We start from the raw sequence: 17,914 nt of genomic DNA, 5'->3' as shown, positions 1-17,914 counted from the left end.
AGTTCTTAACAAGCATAGATAATGTACCTTTTGACAAGCTCAGAAGCCTCAGTCATGTTGACAGCCTTGTATTACCGCTAATATTTGCGTCAGTACTGAGGTTGGCCACGTTATTAAAACTGTGTTTGCACAGTCACTGTAACAGTAAGTGCATATTTGCCCTGGTGTGTGTGTGTGCACACATGTACTGTATAACCAATTATACAACATTCCTTTCTGGTTCTGTGTCAACCTGTACAGCTTCAGTACACTGTAGGTGGAATGATTATTCAGCGACTTTTCTTGGAATTTAAAATGGATGGCTCTTAAAGCAGACTTAGTGTAGATGGCACATGTTTTCAAATGTTTCTATATGAAAGATGCAAATATTATGGCAATCATGTATTTGATTTTTAATAGTGTTATTTCATAGCAATTAGTGAACAAAAAATGAGTGTAGACCTTTACCGGGAATATATCACTGATATATCTGCCAGTGATCGTTTAATTTTGTCAACTAAAAAAAAAAAAACATTTAAAAAAGAAAATTTGCCTTTACTGTCAGACTTGAAACAAATAGATTTATATTTCAGATTTAATTTATAAATATAAAATATTTCAATATTTTGTCCACACTCAATTATTTCTTTGAAATTATTGGTCAAACTTTTCAAATGATTTTCAAATTTATACAAATAAATACTCAAAGCTGAGTAAATCTTGGAACCCTAGAATTAGGCTTGCAACTATTTTGATTTTTTTTTTTCGCGAAATCAACGATTTAGTAATAAACATTTATTTTAGATAAAAAATTACCAGGGTTTTTTTTTTTAAATCTTTATTTTTCAATTCAAGCAGAGAATGGGTGACATTGACCTTTATTCTTTAAAAAAACAAAACAAAAAAACAAACAACTATGCCATTGAGAAATGTATTTTTTAGCGAAACCCCTTTATCATATTCAACATGCAACAAAACCATGGTTACCAACATTCTAATTGAAATAACATTTGGTCAAAGCAAATCTATACCTTGTAAAAGAACGATCCAACACAGATTTACTGCAGTTTTTGTGGGGTATTTTATTAGATGTGAAAACACTGTAGAATCCGTGAAGTGCCCCCTTGGTGCCCCTCTGTGTGCTATACTCTAGAATTGTCACTGTCTCAGATGTAGGTCCTATATTTTATTTTACATACAGAAATGTTTCCTTTGGCTGAGGGAGAGCAATTCTGTCTCCTATATTGTGCTTGCCACACGCACATGTTTCTTCGGGCTGATAGATAGAGAAAAGTATGATGTTGCCTGTGGTGTGTTACATGTTCAGTGTTGTTGCCCATGGGCCAGCAAATGTTGGGGACAACTGATGTCCAGTAATTTCATATGATATCACACCATGGGGTGGGGTGTGGTGTTAGGGGTCATCACAGCCTGAAACATTTCCAGAGGGTCCCAGCAAAAAATGTTTGAGAACCCCTGACATAGATAATTTACTTTTAAGTTAAACTGAATCTCCTCATTTGTAAACCTTCTCACACATTTGTATTATGAGACGATCAAGGGGACTTGGTGTATACAAGCTGCCTGTCTTCAGTTCAAGTTCAAGTCAGTCACAGGGTACTTGTTTATGTTACTAGACTATATATCACACACACACACAGTGCCTATAGAAGTCTATACCCCCTTTCAAAATGTTCACCTGTTGTTGCCTTTATAGCATGGAATTAAAATGCATTAAAATATATATATATATATATATATATATATATATATATATATATATATATATATATATATATATATATATATATATTCCATTTATCTACGCATCCTACCCCACAACTTCCAAGTGAAAAAAATATTCTAGAAATTTGTAGAAATTGAATTAAAAATAAAAACTAAAATAGCTTGGCTGGATAAGTGTCCACACCCCTTGTAATAGCAATCCTAAAGTAGCTCAGGTGTAACCAGTCACCTTCAAAATCACGCACCAAGTTAAGTGGCCTCCACCTGTGTAAAATTGTAGTGATTCACATGATTTCAGGATAAATTCAGCCATTCCTATAGATTCCCTCTGCTGTGTAGTGCATTTCAAAGCAGACTCAACCATGAATCAGCTTTCAAAAGAACTCCAGGACAAAGTTTTTGAAAGGCACAGGTCAGGGGATGGGTATAAAAAAATATCAAAGGCCTTGAATATCCCTTGGAGAACAGTCAAGACAATTATTAAGCAGAAGGTGTATGGTACCATCAAGACCCTGCCTAGATCAGGCTGTCCCTCCAAACTGGATGACCGAGCAAGGAGGAGACTGATCAGAGAGGCTACCAAGAGGCCAATGGCAACTTTGCACGAGCTACAGGCTTTTATGGTCAAGACTGGTCAAAGTGTGCATGTGACAACAATATCCCAAGCACTCCACAAATCTGGCCATTATGGTAGGGTGGCAAGAAGGAAGCCATTACTCAAGAAAGCCCACCTTGAATCCCGTGTAAGCATGCAAAAAAACTCGGGAGATTCTGTAGCCATGTGGCAAAAAGTTTTGAGTTCTGATGAAACAAAAATTGAACTTTTTGGCCTAAATGCAACAAAACGCATCACCCAAAGAACACCATCCCTACTGTGAAGCATGGTGGTGGCAGCATCATGTTATGGGGATGTTTCTCATCGGCAGGGACTGGGGCACTTGTCATGATAGAAGGGAAAATGAAGCAAAGTACAGAGAAGTCCTTGAGGAAAACCTGCTGCCCTTTGCAAGAAAGCTGAAACTGGGATAGAAGTTCACGTTTCAGCATGAGAACAACCCAAAGCACACAGCCAAAGCTACACTGGAGTGGCTAAGGAACAAAAAGGTAAATGTCCTTATGTGGCCTAGTCTGAGCCCCGACCTAATTCCAATCGAAAATTTGTGGCATGACTTGAAGATTGCTGTCCATCAACGCTCCCGAAGGAACTTGACAGAGCTTGCACAGTTTTGTAAAGAAGAATGGTCAAATATTGCCAAATCTAGGTGGGCAAAGTTGGGACCTATCCCAACAGATTCACAGCTGTAATTGCTGCCAAATGTGCTTCCACCAAGTATTAACTCAGGGGTGGAGAATTATCCAATTATGTTTTGTATTTTTAATATAGAATTTCTAAATAAAACCTTTTTTCTCCTTATCAGTGTGGAGTATGGTGTGTAGAGAAGTGGGGAAAAAAAAAATCTGAATTTAAATGCATGAAACTCAGCCACTGACACAACAAAATGTGAAAAAAGTTCAAGGGGGTGTAGACTTTCTATAGGCACTGATCTATCTATCTATCTATCTATCAACAAAATATTTTGGAACCAAAAGGATCAAGGTTCATTTTTATGTAAAATGTTCTGCATTCAAGGGCTCCAGCTAATAAAAAAAACAAAAAAAAAAAACAGTAATTTGTAGACAAACTGTGGTACAGTTCTTAATATATACCATATTAATGTATATTGGTATTTGCAGCCCTTACTCAGATAGATACTGTAACACATCATCGCATCTACATTGTGCCATGCAAAGTATGGGAAGAATGACCTATATTACTTTAACCATGGTTGGGAATTCACACTAGGCCTGCACCCAGTCCCGGGTCTTTAGAAATAACCTCAATAAATGTTTATTATTGAAAATGATCAGGATGGCAAAAAATAGCAGTTACTGCATCTCCAGCTCCTGATAATAAACCTACTTATTCATGCTTTGATATGTGTTCATAATACATTTAGCAGGGGCCTGATTGCTGGCACCTGCTCATTTCAATAATATTCATAGACAGTGGGTGCATGACTAGTCTGAATTAATAGGAAGCACATTTGTACCTACTGATACATGTTTATTCATATTGGATCTACTGTTATTGTTAGAACATCTGACACTTGATTAGGTATTCCATTACCTTAACCCTCTCGAATTATAGGACAAAAAGTAGGGGAGACCGAAGCACAGCCAAGGATACTTCACAAGGATATACAAACTCCAGTATGTAAATCACAATATTCCAGGACACAATAGAAGGCTATGATGAGAAAGTAAATAAATATTTTTCATGTTTGTTGGATTTATTTTTTGTTTGTTTTGTTTTCTAAGGAAACAAAAATAGCTGACACACATGTAGCAGCAAAAATATTTCTAGCATCACTGATGAGAAGTAAGGGGGCCAAAACAAGGACCCCTCCCCCAGGTGCCTTAGAATAAGACAGAAGTGCGATATCCCTTAAAAGAAGTGTTGTCATCCGTCTCCTCTCTGCCCAATAATGAGGGTACTGCTTGATCCGCAGGTCAAAGTATTATTACTGTGGTTGTATGCAGATGAAAATACAGGAGAGCAAAGGTAAACATTACCACTCCACTACCATATTTCTTTTCTTTTATAAGGCAGACCATCTTTAACATAAGGTGTGGTAAAGGCACTATTAACATTTCAGTGTATGAGCGTCTTTATCAATAAACTGTTTTTCTTTTATCTTTTGCAGCTTTGTTTTGCAGAATGGGTAGTCATGTAGGAAAACAAAATCAAGTGTCTGAAAAGGTAAGAATTTATTATTGCTTTTTTTATCCAATAAGCACATAATTTCTGTTTTTTTGTGAACCATTTTTTTTGTTTTACAAGAACAAAACATCAAAATAAAATATACAGTCTGTACTGAATTAAAAAAAAAAAAAAGAAATTATTAAAAAATGCTTAAATAAAATAGCAGAGTCAGAATCGTAATGAGATTAAAATAAATAAATAAATTGAAAAATGGCACTAATAAGATAATTAATTTGTATTGTATTTATTTCCTTGTAGAAAATTCATACTATCAGGAAATGTGTCTAATCAGAGTTGGTTTTAACGAGAATTCACTACTTTGTTTCAAGCCCTTAGTTTTCTCAGGGGTATTTTTTTATGTTTTCACCCTTCAGCACTAACATATATTGTAAAAACATGTTATTGTAGTTAGGCTAAGCGTTAGGTGTTTGTTTTCCTATTTCTAGTGAATCGCACATAATCAGCCTAGTGCTTTGCAAACAGAAACTGTAAATCTACCTGTTTAAGTGAATTAATGCACTGCTTTGGACCTAAGGCTTATCTAAAGAACATCTGGCTCTTCTGTTTTAATGTTCAAAAACATTCTGTCATGTAATATTACCGTAGAAGAATGAACATTGCTAACTGTGTGAAACAGTTTTACATTAGTACTTAAATCTACTTTAGTACTGAAATATTTACTGCTTCTCTACACTGTCCTGTTGTAACCTGCTGCAATGCACAGGAAAGGCAGAGTACATAGTCATGTAATCGCATTCTTTAGATGCCTATGTGCTAGGGATGGGACGGTATAAAATTTACACGGTATGATAACAGTTAAAAAAAAATAAAAAATACCGTGGTAACCTTAATATCATGGTATACAGTACATGCAAGTTATAAAGGCTTAAAAAAATTGACTAATGTAAAATTACTTAAATTACAAAACTTAAATTAAAAACACTTAAATTATTGTAATTCACAAAAATAAAACCAAGTCACACTTCCTTTCATGGAATGATTTAAGCATTTGGTATTTAGCATTTTACTATGTCAAATAACTTGGTACATTTCTTTTTTTATAAAGACAATCAGAATTAAAAAAAAAAAAAAAAAAAAAGTTGTACACTCTCAATCTTCTACTACAACAGTATATAATATCTATTATTTGCTCAAAATGACGTGGTGCTGTAGTTTATTAAAACATTTTAATGTATCTGATGAAATAAAAATAAATACTTTTTTAGCTGATAGTAAATAGAATTGGGAAATAATCAGTCTTGCTTAAAACAAAAATGTACCATAGGTTATTATTTAAGAGCAGAGATTAGTTGTTTATTTTTTCAACCGGATAAATGAAATATGTATAGCAAAAAAAAAGTATTTTAATACTAAAATGTGTTATTGGATTTATAGCTACATGTCACGACATTGCACAAGTGAGCTTCCAATGGATTATTACACGTGTGGAGTTTGTATAATTTTTTATTTTTTTTTTAAACCCAACTCAACTTAGCCAAGAAAATTGGAATACTGTTATAACTTGTTTAAACAAAACTACGTTGTTAATAAGTAGTCTATCCTGCTCCAGTCACGGGTCTGTGCTAGTTTTAATTGAGGCATTGGTCGTGTTCTTATACTTATAGCGCTGATTTTTTCAGTTCTGCACAGAATTGCGGAGATGTGCTGTAGACGTCAGTCAGCACCCACAGAAATCTGTGCAAATCTGCATACCCAGCGCAGCTTTGAAATGTTACAGCAGGAGGCTGGCTGTGGCTGTGAACCAAAAGGAACGATGCAAAAATCATGAGTGACGTGCTAATCGTAATGCAAACAACTACTAAAACTACTGCTGCCACCGACATTTTATCACTTTACAATGAATCTGTGAACGGCCTTGTCAACGTTATATTAAATAAATCATTTAAACAAACATGTGTAATTTTAAAATAAAGTTAATGTTAATCTATTACATTAAACAGACTGTTGATAATCCAGACAAATGTAAATATAGGACACTGAAAATGTGTGCTCAGCTGCAAGGTTTGGAGAAGGCATTTCTCGAAAAGCTACGCGCGACGTCAGAAAGACAGCAGCCAGCGCAGCAAGCTCTGGTAACAGAGCGTAACAATTGAAACGTGTGTTCTGTGTCGTTGACGGTTTCCTTTAAAACCATTATCAAAGTACAGTATCAGTTCACAAAAAGCTCTTACACTTTGCTAAGGCTGCAAGTACCATCACTTGATTTAGATGAAACGTGCTTGCAGTTGAAAAAATGTGTTAAATGGTGTATAAAGGAATTACGAGTTTGCGTTGTAGAATAAAAGGAATGGTATTAATACAGTAATGTACCTAAACCGCTGTAAACCGAAAAACCGGTATGCCGACCCATCCCTACTGTATGCAACCAGATTCTAGGCAGTGATTGCACAATTGTGCAAAATGGAGACATTTTTGTCTATTACAAATATAAAAGAAAGTGATGATATTTGCCCACATTTCTGCATTCAGCTGTGATTTCACAATAGCCGTGGTTATGGGGTGGCTACATTTGAAATCCATCCATTAAATGTTGTTTTGACAAAAGAAAAAAAGAAAAAAACAAGACACTGGATTGCACCATTTAAAATGGGATACCTGAAAGTGATATAATAAGTACGTTATTCAAGATTGATTGACTTACTTACTAGACTTGTGTGATCTAAATGTTTCTTGTCTTTGCTTGAGAAGTTTCTCCTGTGAAGACTCCTTTTTTCCACGTCAGCGTCTCTCCAGCGATTGCTGCTGAACTGTATCACAATTCCTTGGACCTTTGTACTCATATGTACCGTTTACTAATCATCTGGAGGATGTTATAAACCAAGGCTGAGATGCATCAAAACAGTTTTCACCAAAATGAACTGCAGTAATTAATGGTACATTAGGGGATGTGGATAATTCAGTAGTAAATGGAACAAGTGCATGAAAACTACTAAATGTGTTAAAATTACACTTTACATTCAAGAGAGGAGCTAATCTGGCGTTTGGTTGCATACCCGATGCGACACATCACAAGTCATCTGTGTTGGGATTTATTTTAAATCCTCTCCAACACCACAGAGCTCCATTGCACTAGAACGTAACCTTAATTCAGTCCAAAACGCAGGGAAAACACATGCACGGGATTGACCAGCGATAGCAAATCAAACATTTTCATACATGAAAGGTATGCACAGTCACTGATACCGCAGTGCACAGAGTCAATTCCCAGTCAGTCACTGGAAACTTCTTTTAAAAAACATACGCCAACTATATTTGTGGAAAATCCCCTGAAGAACCACCAGGTAGTGTGTTTTTCTTTAACTTTTTAAAAAGATACCCTGAAAAAAGGAACAACTATATATGGGAGAAAAAATAAGGACAATTACATTAAACCAAAATGTAACATAAAAGCAGCATCAGATTTAGTGTTTCTTTAGTTAGAAAACAATTCATATTATCATGACTAAGGTTTATCATTATTATTTTCCCTGCCAAGTATTATGAAACTGGATTATTTATTTTTTTTTTTTTTGTATTTTTAGAAGCTTTGATTAAACAGAATGTATCTTTCTAATGTTAATACTATACTGTATGTTGCATTGTTGCAATGCTGATCGTGAAGACAGTGCTATGTTGAAACATATAACAGTATGTAAGCTTACAACAGTAAAGCCAATTATTTTATTATTATCATTTGCGTTTGCCATTAATAGCTAAGCTTTTGCAATATGAGGCTCAGAGGGAGTGAGGTGGTGGAGAATCTGTAGTCTTAAGTAGCCTAAAAGTTTAAAATGTCATGCTGTGGTTTCATCCACAGTCGCGTAGACACTTTTTCAGGGCGATGGAGATTTTTGTAGATGGATAATAATTTAGAAATATGTTTTTGGAAGTAACAATTCACTACGCTCCAAACTTGCAATGAACTTGAAATAGCACATTTAGAACAACTACTGCAGTTACAAAACATACAAATTTAAAATAACAGTTCAGATCCCCAAGTATATCCTCCTGTTTTTCATTGCAAACTCATCGAGTATTTATAGCTCTCGGTTTTACAACAGCCATTTAAAGCAGATTTGCACGAGACTGAATTAAATTAAACTACAAAATTATATCGCAATAGTCTACACTAAACCATAATAGTAAAGTATCTCATGTTAGATTTCGAAATATCACATTTTTCAATTTTTTATAGTTTTTCGTTAAGTATATGGAAAACTACAAAGCGGTATGTAGTTCAGTATGTTAACATAACATTATTACAGTATTTAACAATTATAGTAATTAAACTTAAAATAACACATCATATGCAGGGCTTGGCAGTGCCAACTCGGCACAGCCATGTTACATGACAGACATTTCCGCACAAGTGCGATATCCTGCTCTCTCCCATACCTCCTCACTGTACACCCAACCCTGTGTGCGTGAAACACTCACTCTTATGTAGCTGTACTGAGATTTGATTGCTAAGCAGTCATTAAATTGAATCACGGCACAGTCTGCACGTGAAGTAATTGTGCAATCCCCATTTTAATTTGCCTGTGCTACATAACCCCCACTCCGTTTTTCAGATAGGTAAAAAAAAAAGCGTTGTTTCTTCTCCCTTTTTCACACCTTTCCAATGAACAGTTACATTTAAATTGCATTTAGATGGACATAAGTTTTTTTTTTGCTTTTTGCTTTTCAGTTTAATCAACACATTCAATTTAAAAACACAGTGCATTTGTTTATACAGTATATAATACCTATACAGAGAGAGAAGGAGTATTAAAAAAAGCTAAAGCAGAAGTCATCTTGTTAACCAACAACGGTATACAGCCCATTCAATTCCTAAAAGCGTTGGTTTTACAATTCAAGCTGCACCGCACAATAACCAGGTATACTGTGACGTGTCTTGAGGCAACTTTACCGTGGAACTGGTGAGATTTTGCATGGGACTGACTTTAACAAAATCAATAGAAAGAGTCAGCGTTATATAAAAAAGTGGATACAGACACTGATGTGAAGGATAAAGTAGCCATATTCGTTGGTACCCAGATGAATGAAGCCATTATAGGAATTACTGGTACAGTGTGTCACTACTCAGTGCCATATTGCTATCCAGATCTCCATGCAGCAGTAATGAAATCAAGATTGCATACAGATAGAGAACAAGCCTTAATGTTAGGTCATGCTAATGTACTTTGCTTGTATGTTGGAAAATACTTTTCACAGAACATGTCTCCCAAAGGGTTATGCATTGCAGTACAGGTTTCCAATTCCCATATTTCTTTGCTGGAAATAGAAACCAAAATTTTCTGGGGCCTGAAAACACACACATGTTACATGGAATGTAACAGTTAACAGTAATCAAACTTGGAGGTTCCAATAAGATACAGTCCCATGTTGGCCTAGCCCTAGCCCTTTCTTTAAATCGGTAACTACAATCCACCAAAAAAAGTGTTATTCACAAGTCTGTTTATTTGTTTGGTCTAAAACAGACAAATGAAATCCATTTAACAAATAACATTTAGCGAAATAAAATGCCACCTTTCAAATATTTTAGAGCAGTCTAATTGCTCAGATGCTTTTTGAACACATGTGATGGGCACATTGCAGACAGATGGGATTTTTGCACGAGGCACAGGAGACATTTGTCTTTTGGTCCTTCGATGGATAAATGGAGCACCTTTTCCTTTTGGATTTGGGAATATCTGCAGGGATTGGGTCAATAGGTAGCAGAGTTCTGAGAATATCTACTGTAAGGGAACAGTTTCAACGTACTTTGGTGTTGGTTATTCTGTACTCCTTACTCATGTGGGCTTGAAGAGTTCAGAGCCTGTTAGATTAATTTGTTGCTGCAGACATATAGAAAACGCAACTGTTTATCCCAACAATGTTTGGAATGGCAATAAATATTGCCGCCGGATAGCAATATGCCAGTGATGACTCATTTTATCAGATTTTTCAAAAAAAGTTAGTTTAAAAAATTGGAACAATCTTTGTTCTTTCCTCTAGAGCTAACTCTTAGTAGCTTGAAAAATAAAGAATTCTAAAATCGCATGACTGATGAAGAAATGTCACGCAAGTACTATCCACAGGTCCCCTGGACCCAACTACATACCTGTGCAGAAACTCAGAGTAGACAGTCCAGTGAGAACACCACCATACAACTGACACGGACATGACATGAAAACAACAGGAGGGCAGGGGTGCAGAATGTTTGCGAACAATGTGCACCAAAGGATTTTGTCTGGAGCTGAAGACAACCCCCTCCCACTGCACGAAGTTTTCAATTTTCACCGACATCTGAAGGATACACACGTTGTTAACGGGCTCATGTTGTCCGAGTCTGGACACATTGTCACTCAAACAAATAAACACTTTCACTTTAAATTATCATCCTATGTTCTGTTTGGGGTGTATTTACATAAATAAGCATGATGTCATTTTTTTACCATGCATATCGTTTGTTCACAAACACATGACCGCAGTAATACAGTGTACCACATCGATTCTGCTTAAATGGGAACTCTAGGAGACGGCTCTTCCCAATGTTATTTATGTCATTTAATTGGGATGTCACTTTGTTGGGGATACAGTATTTTCAAATGATGGACGGAGATCGCTTTTCAGAGCAAGACAGGTCGCGTAGCACAGTGCAGGAAGCACGTGATTACGCTGTCACTTGCATAAATTGTGTAAACCACGTTGAATTCTTGAAGGAGTCTCCTGTGGTTTCTCAGGTGGCTGTTGCAAAGAAAGTTGGCGTGTCAACATTGCAGGTGTCTTGCTTTGTGATTTCATTTTTTTTCATGTAGAAATAAAACCGATTTTTAATTTTGTTTAGGAATAAAAACGATTGACTCGTATTTTAAATTATATAGTTAACATTTAATCAGTCTTATGTAATGATTGTTTTTCTTTTCATTTAGAAACAAAAAACTATGACTAAGGTCGTCTCAAATGCCTCTTGTTTAATTGCTGACTGTACAAGCCTTTTGCTATTTTGTTACAATTCTTTATTCATATTTTGTTAAAATGTCAATTTTTATTAGTAAAATACCACCTCCAATTAGAGGGTGAGATACGATTATTGTAAAACAGAAATGATACGAGCGGAGCTTGCTCATCACCCAAAAGCAAACACTCACAACTTTTTTCTTTACAAAACACAGCATTGAGACTTGGGGCCATATTTACTATTATCGGGATAGTGAGTATTTGGTTAAATGCATTGTACTTTTCCATATATTCGTTCCATCAAAAGTTCAATTATAAATGCAGTATTTTAAATGTATGATTCCCATAATCGGCAGGTTTATTTTATTTCTTAGAGTACCAATATCTCGGTTCACCAAGTTAGAAAACGTAACTATACTTGCAGTCAAATTCATATTGGGGAGAAAATGTGATTTCTTTTTAAATTTAGTTATATTGTTTTGATTTGGCACAACAATTGCAGAATTAGCTTTTGAAAGTTTTAAATAGTTTTTTAGATGCAATTGTCTAAGTTTAAAAGCCATCCACCTTCAGACCCAAAACACTGACATTACTTGTCGGGACAAAGGAGAGCTCTCTATTTAAAACACATACCTGTGAGGGGGTTAGGGCTGTATCCGATATATTTAAAACAGATATCTGTTAGGGTTAGAGCTGTATCCGATATATTTATGACCACCGGGTTCTATGTCGTTGAGAACTCCTTAATACCATTGGTTCTTCTGTTCCCCCTCCTGGTCTTCTTCGGTTGAGTGCTGTGTTTTTCCTGTGATCTTGGGTTGCTCTGCTGTGATTGCTGTCTGTCTAAAAAAAAAAAAAAAGTGAGTTGTATCCATTTTCCCCATCACTGATCAGTTTGTTCACGGTCACTAGCAGAAGAAAGCAGCAAATCCTCCCTTTCCATATGATTAAACTTCCTAAAGTTGACTTTTTGCTTTTTCTGTGGTCTATTCCAACTGTAAACTGTACCGTCCTTGTAGTCTATGAATTTCTTCAATTTGTATTCTTTCAAGTCTTTTTGAAAAGTGTCCATTGTATTCTTGATTTCTATGTCTGTGTAGGCTGGAACATCTTTTCTCTTGTAAGGTTTGTTCAAGTATCAGAATATCTTGTGACAATCTCTGATTTAGGTTTGTTCAGTTGTTAGTAGAATAAGATCAAATGAACACTTATTCAAAAAAAAATGTTCCCATTTCTGTGGAATTCCCTGATTTTGTATTCTGACACAGGTGTTTTATGTGGCCTTAGTCCTGTTGGTATTCTCTTCTTCCTCCAGTACTCTGAAGGGGTTATTGCATGCCACATCAGTCTGATTTATTTTCTTCAAATTCTCCAGGTTGTTCACTAGATTCACTAAATTGTTACCTCCGATTGAGAAGTTTGTAGCAGCCTCTAAATTCAGAATGTGGCAAAGTTATGCTATTTCCTTTTTCATCTGAGTAAGATAAACTTATGCTCTTTGCTTCCGTGAGTTTTGTTATTTCTTCAAAACAAACTAATTTTCAAATAGGTGGCTATGGACTTCACTTAGACTGAAGTCGTTGTACAGCCTTAGCAACTGACCTTACCCATCTTCGGTCATAGAAATCTTACTGTAGAAAATGCGGATGCTGGCACTACAAAAGTGTTGCGGTACAGCCTTTAAAATCCGGGGTGCCTTGTCCTAGGATATAGATAAACAGAAGTCTCCTCCAGTGAGAAATTCCATCAAAGGAGAAATTAAGAAGCAACTCCCATTTTAATTAAGTCCAAAGCCCCAAAGAATTCAATAAAAACAATAGTCTTTATTCAAACATATTTAAAAACCACGGTAAACATGATAATGGCTTACGCGTTTCGAACCGTAGGTCTTCCTCAGAGCCCAATAGACATTTTGAACAAGGAAGGAGCCACCTCCTACTCCTGCGAAACTTATCTCCGCCCATTTTGCAGATTAGAAATGCCTAGTTTTGGTTTTGTGATAAAGAAAATGCGATATGGAAACTTGTAAACTTGTTTGCTTTTCTGGAAGGAGAATCCGCCCATAACCAAAACGTCATCAGCAAGCGCATAAAATCTCTGTGTATTATTCTTTCTTGTCGCTTCTTTTTGTTTCGGCTGCTCAGTCAAGCACTGGGAAGCCAAAACGGGAGTTGACCGCTTAGAGCCTGAAGGATGGGCTGCATCAGCCACGGATTTCCTGAGGTTTCCTGCTACAAAAATTTAAAATATGTGAGTAGGGGTTTTTTCCTTACCCGAGTGTTGAGCGGTTCGTATTTAGTTCTCCGGGGTGCATGGTCGGGTTGGAGAGGCTAGGCTCAGTCATGCTCTGGGGGGCAGGCCGTGTCTCAGTTGCTGATTTTCATTAAATTCTTTATTTGGGAGTTAGGTGGAGACTGCCACTGTGGAGAGCGTTTATTATTTATTATTATTCATTCATGGTTTGGTGGCCTCGTCTTTTTGGGGAGAGGTAGCTACAGCCACTTCTTATCTGCGGCACTGGGATGCATGTAAATGTTCATGTGTTTCCAGCCGGCCTCGCGCAGATAGCCATCGAGCACCTGCAGTCGAGACCTCCAGCCAAATTTATATTTCACAGGTCCTGAGCGCCATTCACAGTCAGAAATTATCTGCAATCTCTATCGTCATCATTCATTCATTCATTTAAGCAGATTCTCTTTGGATTTTTGCAAAAAAAAAAAAAATGCTGAAATTAGTAATTAGACATCTATTTCTTGTAACTTTTTTCCTCATCCACAAAAGCAAAAATTTGCTACAAAAGATTTTTCCTGTAATTTGTTCGAGAAATTTCTATAAGTTCTAAATTTCCATTGGGGTATGTAAACTTTTGACTACAACTGTGTGTATATATGTGTGTTTGTGGAAAATTTGCTGTGGTATGATTCTATGTTGTGTGTGTGTGTATATGACTTGTCTGGTTATGGTATTAAGGGAGTAATCTATCTTTAAAATCTAATCCGTTACTTGAAAATTATTATTTTGAACTAGAAAATGCTTCATACCTTCATCTGAAGTTGTCATAATGGAGAAGTTTTTGAGGTTTTAGATATTACTGAATCATGCAATCATGAAATATAGAATACATAAATAATGGACTCCCATCAGAAATGCAATATATTTCAAGTGATATACAAAGCAGTACGAAAAAATATACACATTAATTTTCTTCAGTTTAGAGGTTGATGCTATAAAAGTAAAAAGTAACCCAATTGAAAATGTTCATCTTTATGGGGACAGTCTAGCAGGATAAATTTGCCGAGCTTTGAACCTAAGAATGGAGTGTGTGTTTTCTGCACTCGTTGATCTCTGGAAACACATACAAGTCTTTACAGGTTATTTACTGCATATTACATACAATGTGTTAATTGCCTCAGGCAATTATAAACTGAAACTGGTCTGCTCCAGCAAATTCTCTTGAGTGACAATAAATAGTACAGGCACATTCAGTAAATCATTTAGAAACATACACAATTTTAACAGATTTTTTTCCATCAGATACTGCCATAAAACAGTGCTTGTTTAGAGTGAATGTACCCCTGTACTTTCAGAACACAGGAGGCAGTTGAAGCAATATCTAAACTTCATGTCAGCACTTACAGCCCATAGATTATGCAGTACCAGACCAAAAATGGGGAGCAGCAATAAGCAACATTACCTGCAAGTGATTCCTTATGACAAATTATCTCAGTTGTCCTTAAAGCTATGGTCAGTTTGTACTTGCGAAAACAGAGTTTTGCATGCAACTTTATCTGACAATCATAAATTTAGTGCTGTACTGATGCATTGGTAGGGTAACTGATCTGCTGTCAGTCTCTGCCATTTGATAAATCTATATTTTAAAGTGTTACATAACTCCCTGCAGTGTTTACATTTGTATGTTATAGTTCCCATAGTTTTGTTATTCACACACACCATAGGTAAATAAACGAACATTCCTTTTTTCAACTCTTACTCTGGAACTGATTGAAATGAGTGTCTTTTTGTGGGAGGGGGTGCGATCCTTAAAAGATTACTGAGTAAATGTTGTGAAATGTATTGACTTATGATGCATAATGTGCATTGAAATATTTTAAGTCAGCAAATGTTTAGCAATGTACAGGACATAGCAAAGGTTATGGAATGTGTTTCTTGTAAACCTTGCGGGGTGTTTAATGTCATCTTGCATAAAGAGAAATGTATGAAAAACTTTTAGGAGCACTACTTTTGCAATTTAGTTTGCGATTTTGTTGTGTGGCTGCTAGGGAACTGACCAGTGAGAAAGCGCTTCCCTTGCGTGGCTTCAGTAAACAATGTCGGAAGAAAAAATATACTTGCAGTATCTATACCCGAGCTATCCAATAAAGGACATTCGATGTATAAAGACACTGCAATGAGGGAGAACATCTGGGAGTACATTTCCAGCAAACTGGATATAGCTGGTACGTGATTTGTTTAGCTTTGCTGAAATAAGTATTCTGAAAAGCTATATGTATTCTACATTTTTTATTAGCTGTATAACAGAACTTTCATATGTGTGATTTTTTTTTTTCCCAGGTGATGATGCAACAGGTGGGGGTGGGGGAAATTTGGCATGGCATTGCCGCTGGTGTGAAAGGTAGTGTCGCAGTGAAAATATAATTTTCTCGCGGGACAAATTGCATCGCATACACTTAGCCTATTTTATAAATACAAAAAGAGTCCCAAATAGACAGTCAAATCTCACACACTCAGCATGAGGCACACTCATTTGCATGTTATCTCGCTCTCTCACATTAAGCTTTGCTTATTTCACTTTAAAAGAAAAGGCCAGTACCTGTGTATTGGGGATTTATACTAAATCAAAATTTGGCCCACAAGAGTATGCAAAAGCCTGTGTAACTGTGTAAGAGGCAGTAAACAATTCAGCCATGTATAGGAAAGAGTGCTGCTGCTGCCAATTGTCTCTTTCCAAGTACTGTCCCACCACAAAAAAACAAAACAACTAATTAAATTTATCAGTACTTTCAAGAACAAATTCATATTTAAGCCAGAGCCGTGTGTGGACTGCAAAGCAGCCCTGTATATGAATTTCTAAACTGTATAGTTCCTGGGAGCTGTCAAAGTGCAGGGGAAAAGACAAAATTCATTATCTGCAGATAAACACTCCATTGTAACTAATCATTGATAGATGTTTAACCCCTTCTCTGCTGAGGCCCTTATAAAGCCTACTCAAGTTCCTTTTCAGGTATCCCTGGTAAATATATATATATATATATATATATATATATATATATATATATATATATATATATATATATATATATATATATATATTTTTGTTAGACTGAAGTTTCTATTGGTGCCAAGTTTTTTTGTGTTTTATAGCTGCATCACATTTAGTCCCTAAAATGCTAAAGTTTTGGTGTAAGAATGTAGAAATCTAAGATGCTGGATGTGCCTATGTGGAAATCTTTTCATTGATTTTGGGGGGGGGGGGGGGGGGGGGGGGGTGGGGGGGGGGGGGGGGGGGGTGGGGGGGGGGGGGGGGGGGGATGTCACTGCATGTCATAAGTCACTTTTTTCCCCTTATATTTGGACCAGTGAATCTAACAGCTTTTGTTCCATTGTTAAAAAAATTAAAAAAAGCGAGACTAGGTCACTTTGAACTTTCCCTTCCGCAAGGTGATGTTGCTGCATGACAACAAGAGACTTAGCAGCTTTTGTTACTGGTCATGGTGGTTTGTTCTGGGGTTTAGTCGTTCCAGTACTCAAAATACTCCTCCAAACAGGCCTGGCTGAGAGGGATAGTAGTACTGTGTATCCGTCCGCACACCCTTGAGGGAACACACACAGCACTTTTTTTTGTGGCCTTTACTCAAGTCTAGCCACTGTCTCTAATCTTACTGTTATCTGGCATTTCTTGGTTGGCAAATATGAGGCTGGAGATGACAGAAGTCTGAAAGGCTAGAAAAGTAAGCTTGTTTTCTGGAGCCATACAGTACACAACATGGCTGTTGCAGAAGGAAATGTGAACCATGTACATGGCGAGATTTTTTTTTATACTATGCCATGGTCTTCCTTGCAGCACTGTAAGGTTCCAGCATTTGGTCCGACTTATCTACACCTCCCATGTGTCTGTTGTAGTCCAGCACACACTCAGGCTTATTTGTGTGAGTGTCCTGATTTCGCACAGGAACTGCCACCGTGGCCTCATTGTGAATGGTAGTTAGGAGATACACAGCTTTTTTTTTTTTTTTTTTTTTTTCTGTATTTCATTGCCAGCAGTTCCTCACTGGTTTTGCCACACCTCTGTTTCTTGGCTACCAATTGATGGTTTAAATCCCTTTCGGTTTGGTCTTATTGTGCCACAAAACATTGTTTGTGATGTGTACAAAACCCTAAACAGATGGATTCCTGTGTAGAAGTTGTCTACATATAAAATGGTAG

The 17,914-nt window shown here is 36.5% G+C and overlaps 1 protein-coding gene across 1 annotated transcript in view; it reads left to right on the top strand.

Moving 5' to 3' along the window:
• LOC121313326 (myelin basic protein-like) overlaps positions 1-17,914 on the top strand; it is a 96,985-nt gene that overhangs the window by 17,481 nt on the left and 61,590 nt on the right. The window contains 1 exon segment of the mRNA XM_041245734.1: positions 4,470-4,525. Within this exon segment, the coding sequence (XP_041101668.1) occupies positions 4,484-4,525 (42 nt within the window). The 5' untranslated portion in view covers positions 4,470-4,483.

The sequence above is a fragment of the Polyodon spathula genome, chromosome 3, assembly GCF_017654505.1.
Source record: "Polyodon spathula isolate WHYD16114869_AA chromosome 3, ASM1765450v1, whole genome shotgun sequence".
Lineage (NCBI taxonomy): Eukaryota > Metazoa > Chordata > Actinopteri > Acipenseriformes > Polyodontidae > Polyodon > Polyodon spathula.
Note: the sequence above shows the minus strand (reverse complement) of the source record. Positions and strands in the feature narration are given on the sequence as shown.